The 19763-nt window shown below is 51.0% G+C and overlaps 2 protein-coding genes across 3 annotated transcripts in view; both read right to left on the bottom strand.

The window, feature by feature from the left end:
* PACS1 (phosphofurin acidic cluster sorting protein 1) overlaps positions 1 to 3322 on the bottom strand; it is a 153842-nt gene extending 150520 nt beyond the window's left edge. Inside the window, exon 1 of the mRNA XM_068554993.1 lies at positions 2761 to 3322. Coding sequence (XP_068411094.1) covers positions 2761 to 3107 — 347 coding nt within the window. The 5' untranslated portion in view covers positions 3108 to 3322. The remainder of the gene's footprint in view (positions 1 to 2760) is intronic.
* Positions 3323 to 4813: 1491 nt separating this feature from the next.
* Positions 4814 to 18700, bottom strand: SF3B2 (splicing factor 3b subunit 2). Of its 2 annotated transcripts, none has more exons than XM_068554798.1 (22): positions 18526 to 18700; positions 18317 to 18366; positions 17964 to 18041; positions 16929 to 17177; positions 16666 to 16716; positions 15427 to 15544; positions 14610 to 14710; positions 14153 to 14249; positions 13896 to 13987; positions 13296 to 13511; positions 13005 to 13142; positions 12602 to 12682; positions 12167 to 12394; positions 11198 to 11347; positions 10435 to 10524; positions 10215 to 10322; positions 9343 to 9450; positions 8913 to 9055; positions 8720 to 8821; positions 5675 to 5774; positions 5385 to 5570; positions 4814 to 5048 (listed from the first exon to the last, which is right to left on the bottom strand). In XM_068554798.1, exons 1-22 carry the CDS (start codon positions 18659 to 18661, stop codon positions 4977 to 4979), a joined length of 2694 nt encoding a protein of 897 aa, XP_068410899.1. In that variant the 5' UTR covers positions 18662 to 18700; the 3' UTR covers positions 4814 to 4976. The 2 variants fall into 2 exon arrangements, with proteins under 2 accessions (XP_068410899.1, XP_068410900.1); XM_068554799.1 differs by having other exon boundaries at positions 18317 to 18363; positions 18526 to 18699.
* Positions 18701 to 19763: the final 1063 nt, after the last annotated feature.

The raw sequence follows: 19763 nt of genomic DNA, 5'->3' as shown, positions 1-19763 counted from the left end.
CCTTAGATCATACGATCATGCTTGCATTTCTCAAGTGCATATAAATCATACATTTGTGTCTCATTTGAGTTATACAAGACAAGAATGTTAATCCTAGACGATACTCAGCGTGCTGTATACAGAGTGCTCGCTGCCAATACATTCCAAACAACGTGAACAAGCATACCAAGGAGACCTCAAATTAACTGGATGACTCTAATCACTGGAAGGGCCAATAGCAGGCCATTTTCTCCCCACAGGGTGTTATTTTCCATCCTGCAGATAAAACAGCCTGCTCCAAAGAGCACAAGTGTTCCACAAAGAGCTGGGAGGCACAAGGGTGCCGGTTAAAAAAAAAGTCAGAGCAGGACAGCTGACAATCCCAAAGATTGGTTGGTAGACATGACAGAACTGCATGCTCCCTGCAGGTGAAAACAACAAGACAGTCTAAGGCTCTCACACCAAGTCAACATAACAATGACTGATTTGATCAGTATGCCTGGCTGTTTCTTTGGCTAATCATTTATTGTGTGGACCTTTCAGTGACCAATAGGGACAGACTGGAAATCAACAGCCATCAGTGATTTTATTTATCCCCCTCGGTTGCACAGCAGCTTCTTGCCAGTAGGCTCACGCCTTTCTGATCTAACAAGCTAGAGAAGGCAGCTGTCCAAATGTCACCAGTCAAACAGTGATGGATGTGACGGAAGAACAGGCAAGCATGCATTACTAACACTGGACCCATGGAGGAAAGGACCCAGTGCTTTTATGTTTGAAAGAAGTAGATGAGAATATTTCAACTATAGATGGGCCTGTACAGAAAGAGAACGGCAGGCCTGCTTAGGACCAAGAGAGGAAAACCACCACATACTAAACTCCCAGTTGCGTCTGGTGTGTGTTAGGGTACTGGCCAAACCTAACTAAACTAATGTGGCTCCTGATTACCCTGAAGAAAGGACAGAGAAAAAAGAAAGTATAAATCAGTGAAGTGAATGCTGAAACACAAGGGACACGAAGAGTAGAGGGGGGCTAATGGAAAACAATTCAGCATTATCTAAAAATGTTCCAGACGTATATCCCTCAAACAGCAATTCCACCCCTACGTGTAAAGACATCCTAAAGAAACTTTTGCAAGGAGCACCAAGAGTCCTGGACGAAAATATTTACAGCATTACTGTTTGTATTAACAAACAGGAAACAACCCAAATGTTCATCAAAAGGAGCTTTATGATATATTCATACAGTGAAATTCTACCCATTAGTGAAAATATTTAGAGCCACCATACAACACTGATTCTCACGAACTTAATGTTGAGTTTAAACACACACACACACACACAAATAGGCCACAGAACACATACAGTATGATAGCATTTATATAAACTTCCAAAAACATCCACAACTAAAAAACATAGCTTAGAGATGCACATATGTCAGTAAAACTAATTTTATAAGACAGGGAAATGATAGACACACAATTCAGAATAATGTTTACCTTTGTAGGGGGAAGAAGGGGATGTGGTCAGGAAGTGGCACCCCGAGGGCTTCAACACAATTGTAATGCTCTTTCTCAAGCTGAGTCAAGTACAGAGATGTACTTCTTGTCATTTTTATTTACAATCCTTTCTAGGACATATATAATTTTGCATGCATGAAACAATTCAAAATAAAGGGGGAGGCATGGAGAAAAATAAAGAGTTGAAGATGTAACCAGACAATGCTCCCCAACCCCAACTATTGTTGTCTATTTTGCCATATGATCTTCTTCTCCCCCAACACGTCCATCTGCCCAAGACAGGGCTGACAGAGTAAGGAGCCAGCCAGACTCCAAGACAACAGAATCAACTCAGTTTACAGGTGACAAAAAAGACCACCTCCAGGCACTTCTCTGGGCTTCCTGGGTGAAACCAGCTTCACAGTGTCTATTCAAGGGGTAAACTGTAGGATGTTGCACACTCTCCCCAAAGAGTTTGAGAAAGACTGCCTTGCCAATACAGAAACAGAAAATATCCCAAACTCAGGTATATTTTACCAATGGAAGGAGAAAGTCCCCAGATGGTTCCAACAGACAGAGGAATGGATTGAATTTAGGAACAGGCAGTAATTTTATGTAGCCCTGCAGGGCTAGAAGTTGTGACCAGTTACTGGGGGGTGGGGAGGGAGGAGAGGATGAAAAATACACTTGAAGACACATTAAATAGGACTTTTACAAGACGTAGAGGCCGGGACAGAATGTGTGTATTCGGAGTACAAATGAACATGTGTGTTGAAGACAAACTAGAAGCGCCAAGGGTTACTATACGGGCTTTACCTGGCAGAAGGTGACAACCGAGTTTGACACATGCCGAGTATACTGGGAAATAATAATGTCTAAAGAGATCCATACCACATCTATGTAACATATGTACAGCCCACGGGAGCTGGCAAGGCCGGGAAAAGAGTCTGTGACTTTCACGGGGAAACTGACAGGAAGGCCGGATTCGGTCAGATCAACAAGAGAAGGCCCAGGGCTGAGAGTCCAGAAGGCCCAGCTCAGCGAGGGGAAGAGGGTGGCCCCGGCCCCAGACAGAAGGTGGGGATGCCAGGAGAGGGCGGGGTCCCCTCGGGAGGAGTCCCGGGAGGCCAGGCAAGAGCCAGGCCGGGCGGCAAAGCAGCCAAAGGGAATCTAGGGTCGGGGTGCCCCCTTGGGCGATGGGACGGGGAGGAATGGGAAGGCGGGGGCCTGTCACAGACCCGGCTGGGCGACCCCCGAGGGCCCGGTCCCCCCCACCCGCCGCTCACCTGGGCACGCAGCTGGACGAGCTCCGGTCCACCTCCCAGGTGGCGTACAGGTTCATCTGCACGGGGGCGGGGGTGCGGCCTGGCCCCGGGCCGCCGGGAGTCGCAGAGCCCGAGGCCACCGCGACGGCCATGGAGGTGGAGGTGGACGAGGACGAGGAGGAGGCGGCCGCCGCCGAGGTGGACGAGGACGACGAGGTGGCCTGGGCCACCTTGGGGGGCGTCGGCTGCTGCGGCAGCTGCTGCGGCGGTGGCTGCTGCGGCGGAGACTGGGCGACCCCAGAGCCCCGCTGGCCACTGCCGCCCCCGGCGCCTCCGGGACCACCGCCCGCCCCTCCACGTTCCGCCATGGTCCGGCCGGGGGTAGGGAGGCGGGGGGTTACGGGAATCAGGCGACGCCGAGCGGACGCACAGGCTTCTCCGGCGGCGGCGGCGGCTGCGGCTGCGGCGGGGGCTCGACTCGTCTGCTCAGCCCGCCCGCCAGAGCGCGCGAGCGAGAGACTGCACGCACGCGCGAGGCCTCGCGCCGCGCGGTCCTCGCGCTCGCCCGCCGCTGCCAGTTGCGGCTCGCGCCGCCAAAGCACTGGGTGGGCGTGTCCGGGGAGGGGGCGGGGAGGCCTGGCCCGCGCCCGCCCCACCCAGCGCCGAGGGGCGGGGCCGGGGCTGCGCTCGCGCTCGCGCCCCGGGCGGGCCTGTGGGCGTGCGCGCCCCTCGCTCTTCAGGGGAGGGGTCAGCGGTTGGCGCCCTCGGCCAGATCCTCTCAAGTTTGCGGCCCGGCGGCAGCCGGCTGACTCCCCTCCTGTCCCGCGTCGTCCTTTCCACGGCGGCGGCGGCAGCAGCTGAGCCAGCGGAAACCTCGCTTTTCCGGGGCGCGGCCCCGGACCGGAGGGGGCTATCGCGGGAGCGCGCCTCGGCCCTCTCGGGTCTGTGGACCAGAGGCCCAACCCACTGCCCACCCAAGCCCGCTTTGCGACCGCCGCCCTGGCCCCCCCCCCACTGCGGCTCCGGGGCTTCTTCGCCGTCACGACCAGCGAAGGGAGCGATGGAGACCCAGCGGCCGGCTCGGCGCCTGTGGGCCCGGCAGTTTCCGCCCCGCTTCTCCCCAATGTGGGCAAGGGCTCAAGGACCTAGAGTTCAGAAGGCCTTTGGCACGGTTGAATCTGAAGTTAAGCCCTGACCCGCCTGGAGCCAACCACCTATTTTCTGCCCCTAATGTCCCCCTGCCACAAAGAACCATCACAGTCCCAAGCGCCCATCTCTACCCTCAGTTTCTTCTACTTGGGATGTTTTTCTGCTTCGTCACTTACTAAATTTCTAAAATCCTATTCCTCCCGAGGCCTTACTCAACTGCCTCACCCTCCCTGGAGTCACCCACACTCCCGGCTCCAGAAACCATCTCGAAGCCTCCTGCATGCCGGCACCCCAGATGGTGGGCTTGGACCAGCATCAGTGGTACAGCAGCAGCATGTGACTTCCCTCCCCAGTGCTTGGCAAATGCCTGTTGGAACCATTGGTCCAACGTAGTCTAGCCTGTCAGAAAGACCTCCCAGGACAGGGGGACTAGAACCTGGGAAATCAGCCCCCCCCCACCCACCAAAACCTGGAGACTGGTTGATGAAACCACCCAGGGGCTCACACGGCCTCAGGACAACCTACAGACTTTGAGCTGTGCTTTCTCCCGCGTAAGGACTTGGACTCTTTTGGCCGCAAGGTCTATTAGGAAGGCCTGACCTGGCCTACTTCCCAAGCCCACTGTACTTCCTCAGCCCAGCCAGGGCGCTAAGCTGGCTATTTTTAGTCCCCAAGGACACACCAGTAAGGTCAAACCAGACCTGGAGGTCCTTCCCCCAGAGCCTTCCTACAAAAGCAGGCAGTGGTAAAACACACAATCTCAGTGTGGCTTTAGCTTCATCACCAGTCTCAACTGCAACATCTGATCCAAGTGCCGGCCCCCGGCCACTGGAGCAACCTCAGGTTGTAGAAAATGGCTGTTTCCGTTCTTTTGCAGGAGGGGACTAAAGACGAAGGAGGATCTGGAGTGTTACATATTCATCTCTTTCCTTGGGAAACAGCTTTATTTACAAAACAGGTCTAAAATAAGAACATGAAATACCAAGCCCCTGGGAAGAGCAGGAGAGCTGGCTCTTGCGGACCCATATGTGAAGAAGCCCAGGTGTCCAGGCAAAGGGCCGAAAGGAGGGCCAGGTGTGTGAGGGGACCTAAAATTTGAACTCCTTGTATTTCTTGCTGCCCCCACGGCTGTCCTGGGGCTGAGCTTTCCGTTTCTTTTGCTGTAGGAGAGAAAGAAACAGGTTACAACAGGTTAAACAACCGGCTGATCCCCAAAACGAAGGGTGGGCAGCCTGACAGAGCCACATACGTCTGTGGAAAAAGTACTGAAACTGGAATTCTCAGGCTTGGATGAGCTCCCTCCCCTCCCTGTGCCTGTTTCATCATCCTGAAAGAGGGCAGCCCACTGGAGGATTCCTAAGGTTCCCAACCCCAAGGAAGCTCAGGGCAGCAGGCACCGCGTCCTCCCGCCCTCTCACCACTAGAGGACGCCAGCCCACTGAGAAGGCGGCCCTGCTCCCTGGCTCTCACCGCCAGGCTCCTGAGCGAGCGCCCACCTTCTGCTTGGCAGCGTGCTCGGCCACCATGTCGCTGAAGTCTTCTTTCTCCACTTGCGCCTGCTGCTCCCGCACGTGCTCCTCATACTTCTGGGTCATGGCCATGGGGTCCAGCTCCAACTCCTCAGGTGCCAGGGCCACTTCCACACCTTGCAGCTCGGGGGCCGGGCCCTTCCGGCTCATGACCTGGAAGAGGAATCAGAGCCTTGTCATCTCCAAAGGGAAGCTCAGAAGCCCTAGCTCCTGCCCCCCTTCCCAGCCCCCAAAAGCAGTATCCTCCAAGTGCTCACCGTGGACATGTCATAGATGTGGGTTGATCCCATCATGGCCCCCCCAACAGTGGCCGTTCTCTTCTCCGGCAACACGGTGAACAGCTGAGGCGTCTCACTTCTGCAAAGGACGAGGGGGTCAAGCCCAAAAAGGAAAGGATAAAAGGGTCTCCAGGAGGGACAGCAAAAGGAGTAAGGGCAGCAGGCCCACCGGGCTCCCCAGCGAGGTTCCAAGACACCCAGGGGAAAAATTCTGCCCAAGCTGCCTCTGCAGGTCATGGAGACCCATGGGAGGAAGAAGTGCCACCTATTTCAAGAATGCTACTTGAAATACAACAGCAAATCTACCAACACCAACCCAGACCATGACTTCATCCCCACCCCTCCCCCTGGAAGAGGTGAAAATCTATTCTCACAAAGCAGCCAGAAGGAAAAACCGAATTCACATCCTGTCACTCCTTTGCTCAAAACCCTCTGAGGCTTCTGATCATTGTTTGAATAAACCCAAACTCTTCACCATGACCTATAGGGTGCATCGTCTGGTCCCGTACTTAATCCCTGCTCACTACAGTCTAGCCCCAATACCCTTCTTTCTTTTTCTTCCTCAAAACTTGAGACTTCTGCTTCTGGATAAGGAGTAATAGGGACCAGATTTACTCTCCCACCTGAAACAATCAAAAAATGGGCAAAATATATGAAACAGTGGTTTTCAAGTCACTGGACATGAAGCAACGAAGGACAGTGACTCCTGAGAGACAAGATACAAATGAGGTGATTCCTTCAATTGTCCATCCTACTGCACTGAGAGTTTCCAGGCTACAGAATAAAGAGGGGAACTCCTGGAGAGCCCAGAGGACTCTAGGAGTTGAAGGGGTAAAGCTGAAAGTGCAGGGAGACTAAGGCGACTAGAGATCATAGGACAGAGAACTGGAGAAGAGAAAGCAGCACGGAGACTGAAGAACTCAAGAGACCTACAGAGGATCCCCTCAAGTTCTCAGGTGAGTACTGTGTGGGAGGAGACTACCAAGGCCAGGGAAAGAACCACCCGAAAGCATTAGTGGTATCATACATGCCTGCTCTTCGCACGGACTGGGAATAGTGCTTAGTCCCACTAGCCAGACTGAAAAACCTCCTGATTAACAGGATATTGGATAGAGTATAGGGTCTTGTGCCTCAGTAGTGAAGAGGACTGAGCACTGCTTCAGTCCTGCCTAATGAACCTGAAAAGCAAGACCTGAAAGAATCAAACTGTTCCCAAGTACCTTAACTGTAACCTGGAACAAAACTAAAGATTTATAGGACTATCAAAGTATTCTGGACCTGACAAGGTACATTTCACAAAGTCTGGCATCCAATCAAAAATTACCAGACATGCAAAGAAGCATGAAAATACAATCTTCAATGAGGAAAGCAATCAATCCACTTAAATCAACCCAGAACTGGCGCAGATGTTAGCATTAGCAGGCAAGTACATTAAAATGTTATTATAATTGGATTCCGTATGTTCAAAAGTCAAATAAGAGACACAGGAGATATAAAAAGACCCAAATCGCACTGCTAGAGATGAAAACTACACTGGATGGGATTAATGTCAGATTAGAAATAGTGGAAAAAATATTAGCAAACTTGAAGACACAGGAATAGAAAACTTCTAAAATGAAATACAAAGAGAAATGAGAAATGTTTGAAATGAACAGAGCATTGGTGAGCTGTAGGTCAACTTCAAGAAATCTAATAGATGTATAATTGGAGTTCCCAAAGGAGAGGAGAAAGAGAAGGAAACAGGAAAAAATATTTGGAGAAATAATGGCCAGAATTTTTCCAAAATTAATAAAAACTATAAAGGCACAGATTCCAGATGCTTAACAAACCCAAGTAAAGAAACACAAAGATGGGACTTCCCTGGCAGTTCAGTGGTGAGGACTTGCCACTTTCACTGCTTTCACTCCTGGCTTTCACCAGGTTGGGGAACTAAGATCCTGCAAGCCATGCAGCATGGCCAGAAAAAGAAGGAAAAGAAACCCCACCAAACCATTTTAAAAAAAGAAAGAAATATGAAGAAAACTACACTAACATGCTGCACTACACTGCATGTCATAACCTGTTCAAAACAGTGATAAAAAGAAAATCTTAAAAGCAGCCAGAGAAAAATGGCACAAATGCACAGAGGAACAAAGGAAGGATGATGACAGATTTCCTGTCAGAAATGATGCAAGAAAGAAGACACTGAATCAACATCTTTAAAGTAATGAAAGAAAAAAACACTGTCAACCTAGAATCCTGTATCTTTCAAAAAGGAAGGCTACTCTACATGGTTATTATTTTTGTTTAAATGGTCAATTATCTTTTAGAGAGATTTAAATAATAAGAATTGTCTATTATCATTTCCAGTGTTCTTTCACTTGCTCTTACAGTTCCTTCTGCCCCAGCTCTCAGCCCAAATACCTCTTCCTCCGTAAGCCTTCCCAAAGGCCTCCCCACCACCCAAGTCCCTCTACATCCTATTACTCAGTTTCCTTTGCTACACGTCTTATCCACATCTGAAATTATCTTGTTCTCTGATCACTTGTTTACCTTGCCTGACTTTTTCACTGCAGACGTCCCAGTGCCTAGAGCAGTGCCTGGCACAGAGCTAGTGTTCAATAATTGTTTAAAAAGAAAAAAGCGGGGGCTTCCCTGGTGGCGCAGTGGTTGAGAGTCTGCCTGTCAGTGCAGGGGACACGGGTTCGAGCCCTGGTCTGGGAAGATCCCACATGCCGCGGAGCAACTAGGCCCGTGAGCCACAATTACTGAGCCTGCGCGTCTGGAGCCTGTGCTCCACAACAAGAGAGGCCGCGATAATGAGAGGCCCGCGCACCGCGATGAAGAGTGGCCCCCACTTGCCGCAGCTAGAGGAAGCCCTCGCATAGAAACGAAGACCCAACACAGCCATAAATAAATAAATAAACCCAAAGTTAAAAAAAAAAAAAAAAGAAAAGAAAAAAGCAGGGGGGCGGGAGACAAAAGTCAGCCAGTCCACCTAGAGGCTGAAAATCCTCCCCTCTCAGCCCTCCCTGGTTCCCTCACCCATCCATCGCCTCCTCAATCTTCTTCTTCCTCAGTTCAATGAGTTCAGGGGTCTCCATTCCAGCTGGCACTGACGAGAACCCTCCAGGGGTGATGAGGCCACTGTGAAGAGAGGAACAAGCTCTGCAGTAAAGACAAGGCCCCCAAAGACAGACATACCACTTCAGAGAGGCAGACTCTCTGCTTCCCCCACCTGTCTGCAGGGGTAATGAAGCCCGTCTCATCTGGCTTATCTTCATCACTTTCTTCCTCTTCCTCTTCTTCTGAAGACTCTTCATCTGATGGCTCCAGCTCCCCCCAAGGGGTCCGATCAATCTCTTCTTCCTCAGTCTTGGTCTGAAAGACATCACTCATTCATTCAACAAATGTTTACTATATACCTATTATGTGTCAAGCGGTTGTAAACAGAGGGATATGCGAGTAAACAATCAGACGATAATCCCTACCCACAGAGAGCTCATATGCCAGTGGGGAGCTTGCATTACATCTCAGGAAAACATATGTCCCTTTTCCAGACTTTGAAACTTCAGAACACACAGCTCTCTGCTAATGAAGCTATAAACCAACCATCTCTGAACTTCATGACCTTAACTAAGACCAAGCTTGCCAGCCATGGCCCATACCTGAAATTCAGCAGCATTGGTTCCAAACACATCCCCATAGAGGGGTTTCCCGGTCTCATCTACTGGGGGTTTGCCCCAGCCACCAGCATGGTACCCAAAGGAACAGCTCTGCAAGACAGGAAAAGCAAGTCAGTTCCACTCCTATGCTCCAAAAGAAACACTGAAGCCCTAAAGAAAAGTCATGCTCCAAAGTACAGAACTAACACCTGGGAACTCTGGAGATTATGATTTCAGAGAAGAATTAAATCTTATAAAGCATGACAAAGCAAAAGTAGTAAACAACAAAAATCTGGAGGTAACAGGATGGGGAGATGGGAGCAGAAAGCATGCTAGTAATTTCAGCCTTTGTGGCAGAGTCCATGCTATCTGAAACTGAAACATACACTTTAAAAAACTTGACTCCAACTTTTTACTGATTTTTCCTAACTTTGGCAAGCTTTTAGAATCTATTACTCTTAAGGGACAGAAATTTTTACCTGAAGTTTAACAATTACTTCTTTTTCACTTTAATAAATCTTTCCTTAAAAAAATTTTAAAAATAAAAATAAGTTCAATGCCATTCCTGAGATAAAATTATATCTGTCTATCCATGTATACATCAGAGAGATTATCTGGAAACACATTCACCAGATATTAAATGTGGTTATTTCTGAGTGGTGAAATGTGGGTGATGTGTTTTCATCTTTGTACTTGTCAATTCTGATTGACCATTTTATGACAAGCATCTCAGGTTTTTTTTAAAACAAAAACCATCATTCCTTTAAAAAAAAAAAAAAAAAAAGACACATGGTAGAATGAGAAAAGGGAAAAGAAAATCATCCTCTAGTTAAAAAGTAGAGCCAGCAAAGAATGAAAGCAAGGACAGTGCTCACCTCGGGGATAGGCGAGTTCAGCCCAGGGATTTTCAGGTTGGGGTACGACGGGGGTGGTCCGTATCGCTGCATGGCAATCAGCCACGGGGGAGGGACCTTGTGGGCATTCTGCAGGAAAAAGAGGACAGGATACCATCTGCCCAACCCTAACCCTTTGTCTCCCTCCTGCCCCAATTCCCAACCCCTTCTCTGCTTTCCCAGTCAGATAACTGGCACTCACTGGTCCTACTGGCATCCCCAAGGAAATCCTCAGCTCATCAGACAGATCTCCTGGCTTCTTCTCCTTCAGTCGTGTCTCAAACTCCTTCCCCTGAGGAAAAAGCCAAGCATGCTGTATTGTGGACACCAGACACACGCTGGGAGGTCAATTGCAAGAGGACATGAGAACAAAGCCGAGATGTCCCAATCCACATCAGACACAAAGTCCCACTGAGGGCTGCCCAGTTCCCACTCTGATTCTCATCACTTCTTTCCCTGGCTAGAGTAGGGAAAGGAATAAAGGCCAGGAAGGAGGGAGAAAGGCAAGACTCCCAGTGCAGTCACTAACCCACTATGAGAACACGGCCAAATCTAAGGACAGGCTTTCTCATCTGCTAAATGAGGACGTTCGAGAAGATGATCTCCAAGGTCCTTCCACTTCAAAAATTGCATGATATCATGGTGATTAATGATTTCAAGCATCAGAAAAAAAATACTTTTCTCCTACCCTCAATACTAAACGTTTCCTAAAAGCATCTGCCCTTGGCCCCTCTGTTCCTAAACCACCCACAATAAACAATGATCACCTCAAAGACATAGTCTGCATCTCTCTTTCAGAAAACCACCTCATTCCAAATTCCATTCCATCCAAGGGGAGCTGATGGACAAGTCTAAGGCTGAGGGGAGGGGCCCCGTACCCGCTTCCAGCTTCCAAACCCCTTATGACCCAGAGTTACACAGCCATGACCAAAGGCCCAGCGTGGCCTCCCCACGCCCTCCCGGACCTCGTAGTACAGGTCCCCGTGGATGGTCAGCTTTGGCTTGGTCTGCCACTTGAAGAAGGCATCATGCAGTTTCTGGTAGTCAATGTCGATCTTCCCCATCTTGGGCCGAACCTTCTCGCGCATTTTTGACTTCATGGTTTTCTGTTCTTCCTGTGGAGAATGGCCGAAGACACACCATAGAAGGTATTCACCAAGTTCAACTCTTGGTAGGTCTAAATCCCCACTCCCAAAAGAGACAGAGGGAAACCTCATTTGGCTCATTCCGGAAGTCACCAAAATCCTTCCTGCTCAAGCCCCTCAAAATTACATGATCCACGCTGAACAAAATAGATGTAACATATGAAACCAGCCTCAGCTATCTAGGTCAAATATTTTTTAAGCCATCTGATCAAGAGACTGAGCTCATCAGTTGCCTCTGCAGAGAGCTGGGTGACTAGAATCTAACTGGAGGCAGTTTTCACCATGCGCTTTGGTACCTCCTGAATTTCTGCACTACACGCAACTATTACCTAATGAGGGTATTTAATTAAAAATTTTAAATTCTACAAGTTACACAACCACCATACATTTCTAGCCACAAGTGCATCAGGTTCACACAGGGGGCAGAGAACTACAGACACAGCAACCTGCAGAGGGAGGAGTCACCGTGTGCAAATCAGAGAGCTGGCAAAGTGCAGGCAGGGGGACAAGGAGACAAGGGCAAACCGAACCGCACAGAACCGGAAGTCTCAGCGGGGGCAGGAGAGCGAGCTCTGAGCATACAGGTGAGGTCTGCCTTTCGTGAGATGTCCTTCCCCTCCTGCCCTCCCCGCCATGTGTCACATGCAGTGCTGACTTCTAAACTGAAGAATAAATAATCAGACGGTTAACGTGTAGGTGGGTTTTGGGAGCCAGCTGCAATTTTGAAGCCGGCTGCTGCTGAGGCCGTGGATCCCCCAGGGCAGATCTGAACCCCAGCCAGGCCCTCACCTTCTCCTGCAGGGCCTCCCGCATCTCCTGGATGCCTGTGCGTTTGATGAAGTCGGGTAGCTCGAAGGGGGGCTTCTCAATGCCTCGTTTGCCCTGCAGGTACTTGCGCTTAAAACACCAGTGGCGAGGCACGGGCACAGAATTCCGAGTGGCCTTGAGGTGAACCAAGAGCTTGGGGTCCTGCGCAGTCACGTCATGCATCTCCACAACGTCGGGCCGAGCCACAAGCTGGAAAACACAGCAGCACCCCTCTGGAAAGCCTGAACTTCTCAGATCTAAAGCTTGCTTGCTTTCTCTTCCTCAAAGGGCCCGTCCCGGGCCTCCTTCAAAGCCCTCCTCCCCACCCCGATAGCAAACCCCCTGTGAGGTTCCGGGAGCTCCTCGTGTGCTCTCCCAGCTGGGCTCCAGGGCCTGATGGAGCGTCTCAGCTCTCACCTGCTTGAGTTCAGCCACAGTGAAGCGATTCATTCGGCGCAGCTTCTTCTTGGACAGCTTGGGGGCTTCTGGCTTCTTTTCCTAGAGCAGGACATTTTTTTTTTTTTTTTTTGGCCTCGCTGCGTGGCTTGCGGGATCTTAGTTCCCCAACCTGGGATCGAACCCGTGCCCCCTGCAGTGGAAGTGTGGAGTCCTGACCACTAGACCACCAGGGAAGTCCCAGAACAATCATCTCTTGTGAGCAGGATTCTTAGGTGTGAATCAGACCGCCCAGTTTACCCTGAAACTAAAGCCACCAAAGGACTTCTCCCCTGCAAGAGTTCACCAGGGTCCCTCGCTGGATGCATCTCAGCTACTCGTCCCCAGAGTCCCTGTTTCCCCAACAGGAGGGCGTGGGCCTCACCTGTTCGTCATCACTGCTGTCATCATCGCTGTCCTTGTGCTCCTCCTCAAAGCCCTTCTTCTTGGGGGCCGCAGAGTTCTCCAGTTTGTCAAGTTTCTCTGGCTCCTTCTCCTTCTCCTTCTTCACGTCATCAGTGAGCTGAGGAGGCAGACAGCATGGAAACCCCAGCCCTGGGCCCCTCCCCGGTTCCTGCACCTGGCACTGAAGAGATGCCCTCCTCACCCCGTCCTGCCCCATCCCTGCCCCTACTCTGCTCAGCTCTGCCCCTTCCGAGTGCGCTCCTCCTTGTACCTTGAAAGCCTCAAAAATCCTCTTGAAGAAGATGAAGTTGGGCTCATAAATTTCAGGCTCTTCAGTCACGTACTCAATTTCCACATCAGCCGCTGGGGAGTCAGAGCCACGGGAGCGGCTTGACTCTTTGTCTCGGTCCCCAGAGCTCTCAGATGATGCCCCCCGCACCCGCTGGGGCTTTTTCTTCTTCTTTCGGTTCCGACGCTTCCGGTTTTTCTGCCAAAACATGGAAAACCAACTGGGTCAGGGAATCCAAGCACCATGCTTGCCTCCCAACCCCTAATCTCACCCAATTTCCCCAAGTGACTGAGAAAAGAGGCCTTGAAGTCAGACCACAAAGTTCTACCCCTCTCAAGCTGTGTGCCTCTGAGAACATTACTGCATCTCTCAGAACCTCAGTTATTTCAGCTCTAAAATGGAGACATGAATCACAGAACTCAAAGGATTTATGCCAATTGAATAAAAAATACCTGTAAGATGCTTTGGACAAAGAACTGGCACAAGACAGCAGCTACTGCTTATTGAACACTTAGAATAGGAGCTATTTTAGTGCCCAAACCCGCTCTCTGACATCCCTTCCAGATCCAGCTCCATCCATACCTCTTTTTTAGATACGGACACTGTGTCCTCCTCAGTCTCGGATGCCGAGTGGCCCAGGGACGAGCGAGTATCTGTCTCCATTTCCTCTTCCTCTGTAAGGGAGGAAGGAGGCCATCAGTCTCTTCACGGTAACCCCTCTTTACCAAGAGCCAGTTTCTCTCTCAAATCCTCCTCGGGGGAGGGAGGAGGGAAGCAAACTTGGCCTCAGCTCTGCAGGTTCCGTCCCTGCAGCCCTTGGGACACGGTGACACACTCACCCTGCTGAGAGTTCATCTCTTCCTGGCGGCTCTCCTTTAGCTGCAGGATCTTTTCCAAAGCCTGGGGGATCTTGGGGCCCACAGAGGGGTCATCCATCTGCCAGAGACAACCCAGGCAGAGGGGGTGATCACAGTGCCCTTTTTCCTCCGACTCCTACCTCTTGTACTCGAAAGCCTGCTGGCCAGGTGTTGGGAACAGCAGAGAGGGGACAACACCAACTGAATTCAACCATCCCTCAGCATCCCGCAAAGTGACGCCCAGAACCCTACCCCAGAAACGTCTCCCAGACCCTACTTCCTGCCCTACCTAAGTATGTTTTAAGGAAATATGGCTCCCCCCACACAACCCCACCCCCAGAAGTTCTCCCACCTTCTCTGGAATCCTTCTCAAAAAATCCAGAAACAGTCCCTTCTAAAACACACTCTCCTGTCCCTAGGAGGAAATCAGCAATCTCACCTCTCTGTTCTCATCTCCAGGAGGTGGTGGGGGACCACGAGGCCGAGGAACAGGGGCTCCCATAGGCAGCACAGTGGGAGTGGGGCCCACTGGAGCAGCCACTGAGAGGAGACAAAACAAAATCTCAAGTCAGAAAAGACAAATCACACATTTTAAAAATTACCTTCCTTGGGGCTTCTCTGGCGGCTCAGTGGTTGGGAATCCGCCTGCCAATGCAGGGGACACGGGTTCGAGCCCTGGTCCAGGAAGATCCCACATGCCATGGAGCAACTAAGCCTGTGCGCCACAACTACTGAGCCTGTGCTCTAGAGCCCGCGAACCACAACTACTGAGTCCACGTGCCACAACTACTGAAGCCCACATGCCTAGAGCCCATGCTCCACAACAAAGAGAAGCCACCGCAATGAGAAGCCTGTGCACCGCAAAGAAGAGTAGCCCCCGCTCGCCGCAACTAGAGAAAGCCCGTGCGCAGCAATGAAGGCCCAATGCAGCCAAAAATAAAATAAATAAAATAAATAAATTTTTTTAAAAAGAATGATTTGGAAAAAAAAATAAAAAAATAAAAATTACCTTCCTTGCTTCAAAGTCAGGGTAATGGTTACCCTTGGGAGAGGGGGTGGCTAGAAGGGTGCAGGGCTTCTAGGGTGCTGGTAGTTTTGGTTCTTGGTCCAAGTGCTAGTTGTATGGATGTATTCAGTTTGTGAAAATTCACTGAACTGTACGCTTAACAATATGTGTACTTTTTTACGTGACATATACTTAAGTTAAAAATTGTCATCATCTTCCTTGCCCTTCCCTTCCATTTCCACGGTCTTACCTCGAGGACCCAGAGGAGTGCGAACACCAATTTGGCCCATGTCTTGTGGGGGCCGGGGGACTGGCGTGCCCATCTTGGCAATCTCCTGCTGCCGTTCCTGCTCCAGTAACACAGCTGCCTACGAGAGGGAAGTAGGAGTTGGAGACACCGCTTTGGAAATCCATTGGGCAGGCAGCCCCTGGCAAATGCAGCCTTTCAGCCAGGTAACTGGCCCAAGGAGAACTGACTAATCAGGTACCACCCGTGTTCTGACATCCTCGCCACACCCACACTTCCAGGCTATTGATCCAAGTGAAGGAGCCCTCTCACCACAAAAGAAAACCCCTGGAAATGACACCAATAAAAACCCTGGGAAACTTCTGGTTCCTAACAGAGAATTTAATATTTAATAAACACTACCTTCTGTTTTTTAACAAGATTTTTCTTCCCCAAGAGATTAAGTTATTTCTAAGGAACACTGAATTCTTTTCTTGTACCTACCCCTCAAGATCTAGCACAATCTGGGCAAAGACAGTACTCTATAAATATTTCCATATTTGTTGCTGTTAATGCTTATTTTCTAATACTCCTGAGTAACCTGTGGGCTAACACCTGATATAATGCATCTCTGTGGCTGAATGTCTTATGTATCATTCCCTAACTCAGAGCCATCACGTTTAAACTAAATCTGATACAAATGACTAAATCAGCCCAGAGTTCTCTCCAATGTACCTAAAATGATATCATGTAAGACTAGTAGGGGTCAGGAAACCTTTTCTGTAATGGGCCAGTCAGTAAATATTTTAGCCTTTTCAGACTGTCTGTACAGACTCTGTTGTGTATTCTCCATTTGTTTTTTGTTTTTTTTTTTAACGATCCTTCAAAAATATAAAAACCATTCTTACATCACAGGCCATACAGAAACAGGCTGTACTCCACAGTTTACCAACCCTTGGGCTAGATGAAAGAGAGAATTATTTGGGAGATACTGGAACTTAGATGAGGATGAGGTAACTTCCATGGAAAACTTTTTTTTTTTTTTTTGTGGCCATACCATGCAGCTTGCAGGATCTTAGTTCCCTCACCAGGGATCAAACCCAGGCCCCCAGCAGTGGAAGCGCAGAGTCCTAACCACTGGACCGCCAGGGATTCCCTCCATGGAAAACTTGAATGGTACTTCTCATTTTAGACACTAAGCACTAGAAGTGACAGACAACGGATTGGACCCTGAGGTCAAAGGTTAGGATGAGGAAGCATTACCCGCTTCTGCTGCTCCAAAAGTTCATGTTCCTTCAGTGAATGATCCCCCTGCTTAAAAAAGAAAACAAGCTCATACCAGCACCAATACCCCACAGGCCAGTCTGCCACAACTCTGCTTCCTGGCGTCCTCTTCCAGCCTAGGGCCCAAGTCTTTGGTTCAGATCTTCCCGGAAGCCTTGGCCCCAGGATCCGGCTCTCTCTGAGGCTCCACTCCCCTTTCGGGACCCGGATGGGACCCAGGCTCAGACTGCCACCTGCCCTACCTGCTTGGCACGCTCCTCCTGCTGCATCAGCAACGCCGCCTGCTGCTGCGCCAGCTTTAGCCGCTCTTCCTCTGACAGCGCCACAGGCTCGCCCGCCCGGAGAGGAGGAGGGGGCCCCAGGTTTGGTGGGCGGGGTCCAACTGCCATAGGAAAGCCAAGGCCAAGGCCGGGTGGGGGTGGTGGGGGTGGCGGAGGAGGTTGCAGAGGAGGGAGTCCCATGGGGGGGGGTGGCATGGGAATCCCAGAGAGCTGTGGGGAAAATAAGACCGTTAACTAGGCAGCATTTATCTAACTGCAGACATTTGCTGGGGAACTGCTATAAGCCAGGTGCTGGGATGTGAAGTCAAATGACGCATAATTCTTGCACTCAGGAAAAGAATACTCTACAGCAATATCAAGGATATCAAGAATACTCTATAGCAATGTTAACTCTGGGGCACGAACTAATGGAAGCTATCAACTCGCTCTCCAGAAAAATATCATGAATATAGACTTTGCATACAATTTCAGGAGATTCAGGGACACCTCAAAAGGCCATCTAAGAACTTCTCATCCCACACATAGACGTCCCTGGACCCCAAGTCAGAGCCACTGCTCTAAAGAAAGACAGTCAAATCCTGGATCAGAAAAGACATGGCAGTTGAGAGGAGTTGGAGCCAGTGTGCCCCCAAGAGCTCAATAAATATAGAGAGTATGAAATCACATCAGGGAGTAAGCCCTAGTTTCTCACTGAATAACATGGTAACTGTGTGCTTGGAGGACAGAGAAGAGGGTGACTACGTTCCACTGGGGGTGGAGTAAATCAGGCTTCCGGATATTTAAGCTGAATCTTAAATGACATGTAGAATTTGGAGGAGCTGACACTGAGGAAAGAGGCAAGGATCAGGATCAAGGGAAAACTGAAGAGTTCCCAATTCTGTCATCACAGTACCTCCCTGCCCAATCGGCTAGTTGCATCCCTCCCGTACATTCCATGTGAGAGGATGGGCTACTGTGAGTAGAAACGGATCTTATCAAGCCGGACAACCTCCTTACCTGTGCTGACATAGGAGGGGGAGCAGCTTTGTCCCCATCTTCACCTCTCAGAACGGGCCGATTCAGGACGATGCCAGTCTGAGAAAGAGAAGGACTCTGAGTCAGTCCAAAAGGAGCTCTTCCACTGAACAACATTCGCTCTGTTCAACAAAATTTACCCAGCGCCTGTCTGCCAGAGCTCGGACTGGGCTCTCAGGAGGACCGATATATCTGAGCAGGCAAGAAGAGGCAAAAAGAGCAAGACCCCACTTGCTGTACCGAGATACGTTAAGAACGAAGACCGAGTTGTGAGGGATCATTAATGCCTCCTCGAAAAGCTCGGCCCACCCTGATGTCCCGCCACCAACACTTACCTGGCGGGTGTAGGTCTGCAGCCGCTCCACCAGCTCCTCGCGACTCCCTGCTGGGCAAAGCACAGGATCAATGGGGTAGGTCAGGCGGAGCAGGCCCAAGTCAGGGCCCCGCGGCCAGCCTCCACCCCCGCCCCCGAGTCTCCGAGGTAACCAGCTCCGCTTCCCAGCAGGCCTGCACTTTCCCGCTCTTGACCTCCCGTGCTCCTCACCCTGGATCGGAGCTCCGATCTCTGCTAATTTGGCCTGAAGCTCCTGGGCAGCCCAGGCACCATAGTGCCCAGGGGGCGGCGGCGGCGGCGGCAGCTGCAACTCTCCTTTAGGGGGCTCGTGATGCTCGGCCGCCATCTTAGCCGCAGGAAGGCGCGCGACGAACCCGGAAGCTCGGGCCAGCCTCCCAGCCCACTTCCTGGAACTTCCGGCAGCGCTCGAGGGTTGTTAGATCTTTCCGATTAGGGCTCACCCCCTGCCGTTCTCCAATGGTCCTAAGCGGCCTGGTCGCGAAGCCTTCTGGGAGTTGTAGTACGCAGGTCACGGTCTCTGCGGGTCAGAAGCCGGGAGGGGAGGACGGTGGCCGGCCACGGCACCGGGAACAGTGGGGGCCGGAGCCGGGGCGGGGCTGCGGGGAAAGCTGGTCCTGCCCGGAGGGCGTGCTTTCAGCGTCTCACCGGCCGCAGCACTGACCTCCCGCCTTCCGGCCCGACTCCCTGGTCGGGCGTGAGAGGCCTGGACGCTTACGTTCCGGAGGGACTCGTTCCCCCGGCGGCCGCGCGCTGTGGGCGCCAAGCGGGAGGTTGCAGCCGATGCCTGTGATAAAACAGTGTCTGATTGTCTGCCCGCCCACCCCCGGCCCAGGCATGGATGAATGGGCTGAAAGGGGATCGGAGCCGGGAGCGAAGTGGGCCCTCCCGGCTGAGCTCCAGCTGCCGACCTGGGGGGAGGGCCACACTAAAGCCCCTTTTTCCACCTTCCTGGCCGGCTCAAATGTCATCTCCTCTAAGCTGTCTCCCGCCTTTCCTGCCCTGGAGTGCCCATAACACGTCGAAACCTCCACCATTTGTTTTGAATTCTTTCTTGCCCTTTCTCCGCACTTCCAACCCCAAGATAGGAGTTTTTACTGGCTCGCAGTACCTGGCGTTAAAGAGGCGTTCAATAAACGATTACTAAAAAAAAAAAAAAGCAAATGTAACAGTCTTTCTGGCCACAGGATTTGGGTCTTTTTTAGTCTTGAAAATAACTCAGGGGATTCCCTGGCGGTCCAGTGGATAGGACTCAGTGCTTTCACTGCGGGGCCGGGGTTCCATCCCTGGTCAGGGAACCCCACAGGCCTCACGGCGCAGCCAAAAAAAATAAATAAAGAAAATAAATTTAGGACCTTTTCTTCCCTCATCCCCACCAGCCTACCACTGCAGCTGACCCTGTCTGCTGCTCCCCTACCCCACCAGCGGCC

The sequence above is a fragment of the Eschrichtius robustus genome, chromosome 11, assembly GCF_028021215.1.
Source record: "Eschrichtius robustus isolate mEscRob2 chromosome 11, mEscRob2.pri, whole genome shotgun sequence".
NCBI lineage: Eukaryota > Metazoa > Chordata > Mammalia > Artiodactyla > Eschrichtiidae > Eschrichtius > Eschrichtius robustus.
Note: the sequence above shows the minus strand (reverse complement) of the source record. Positions and strands in the feature narration are given on the sequence as shown.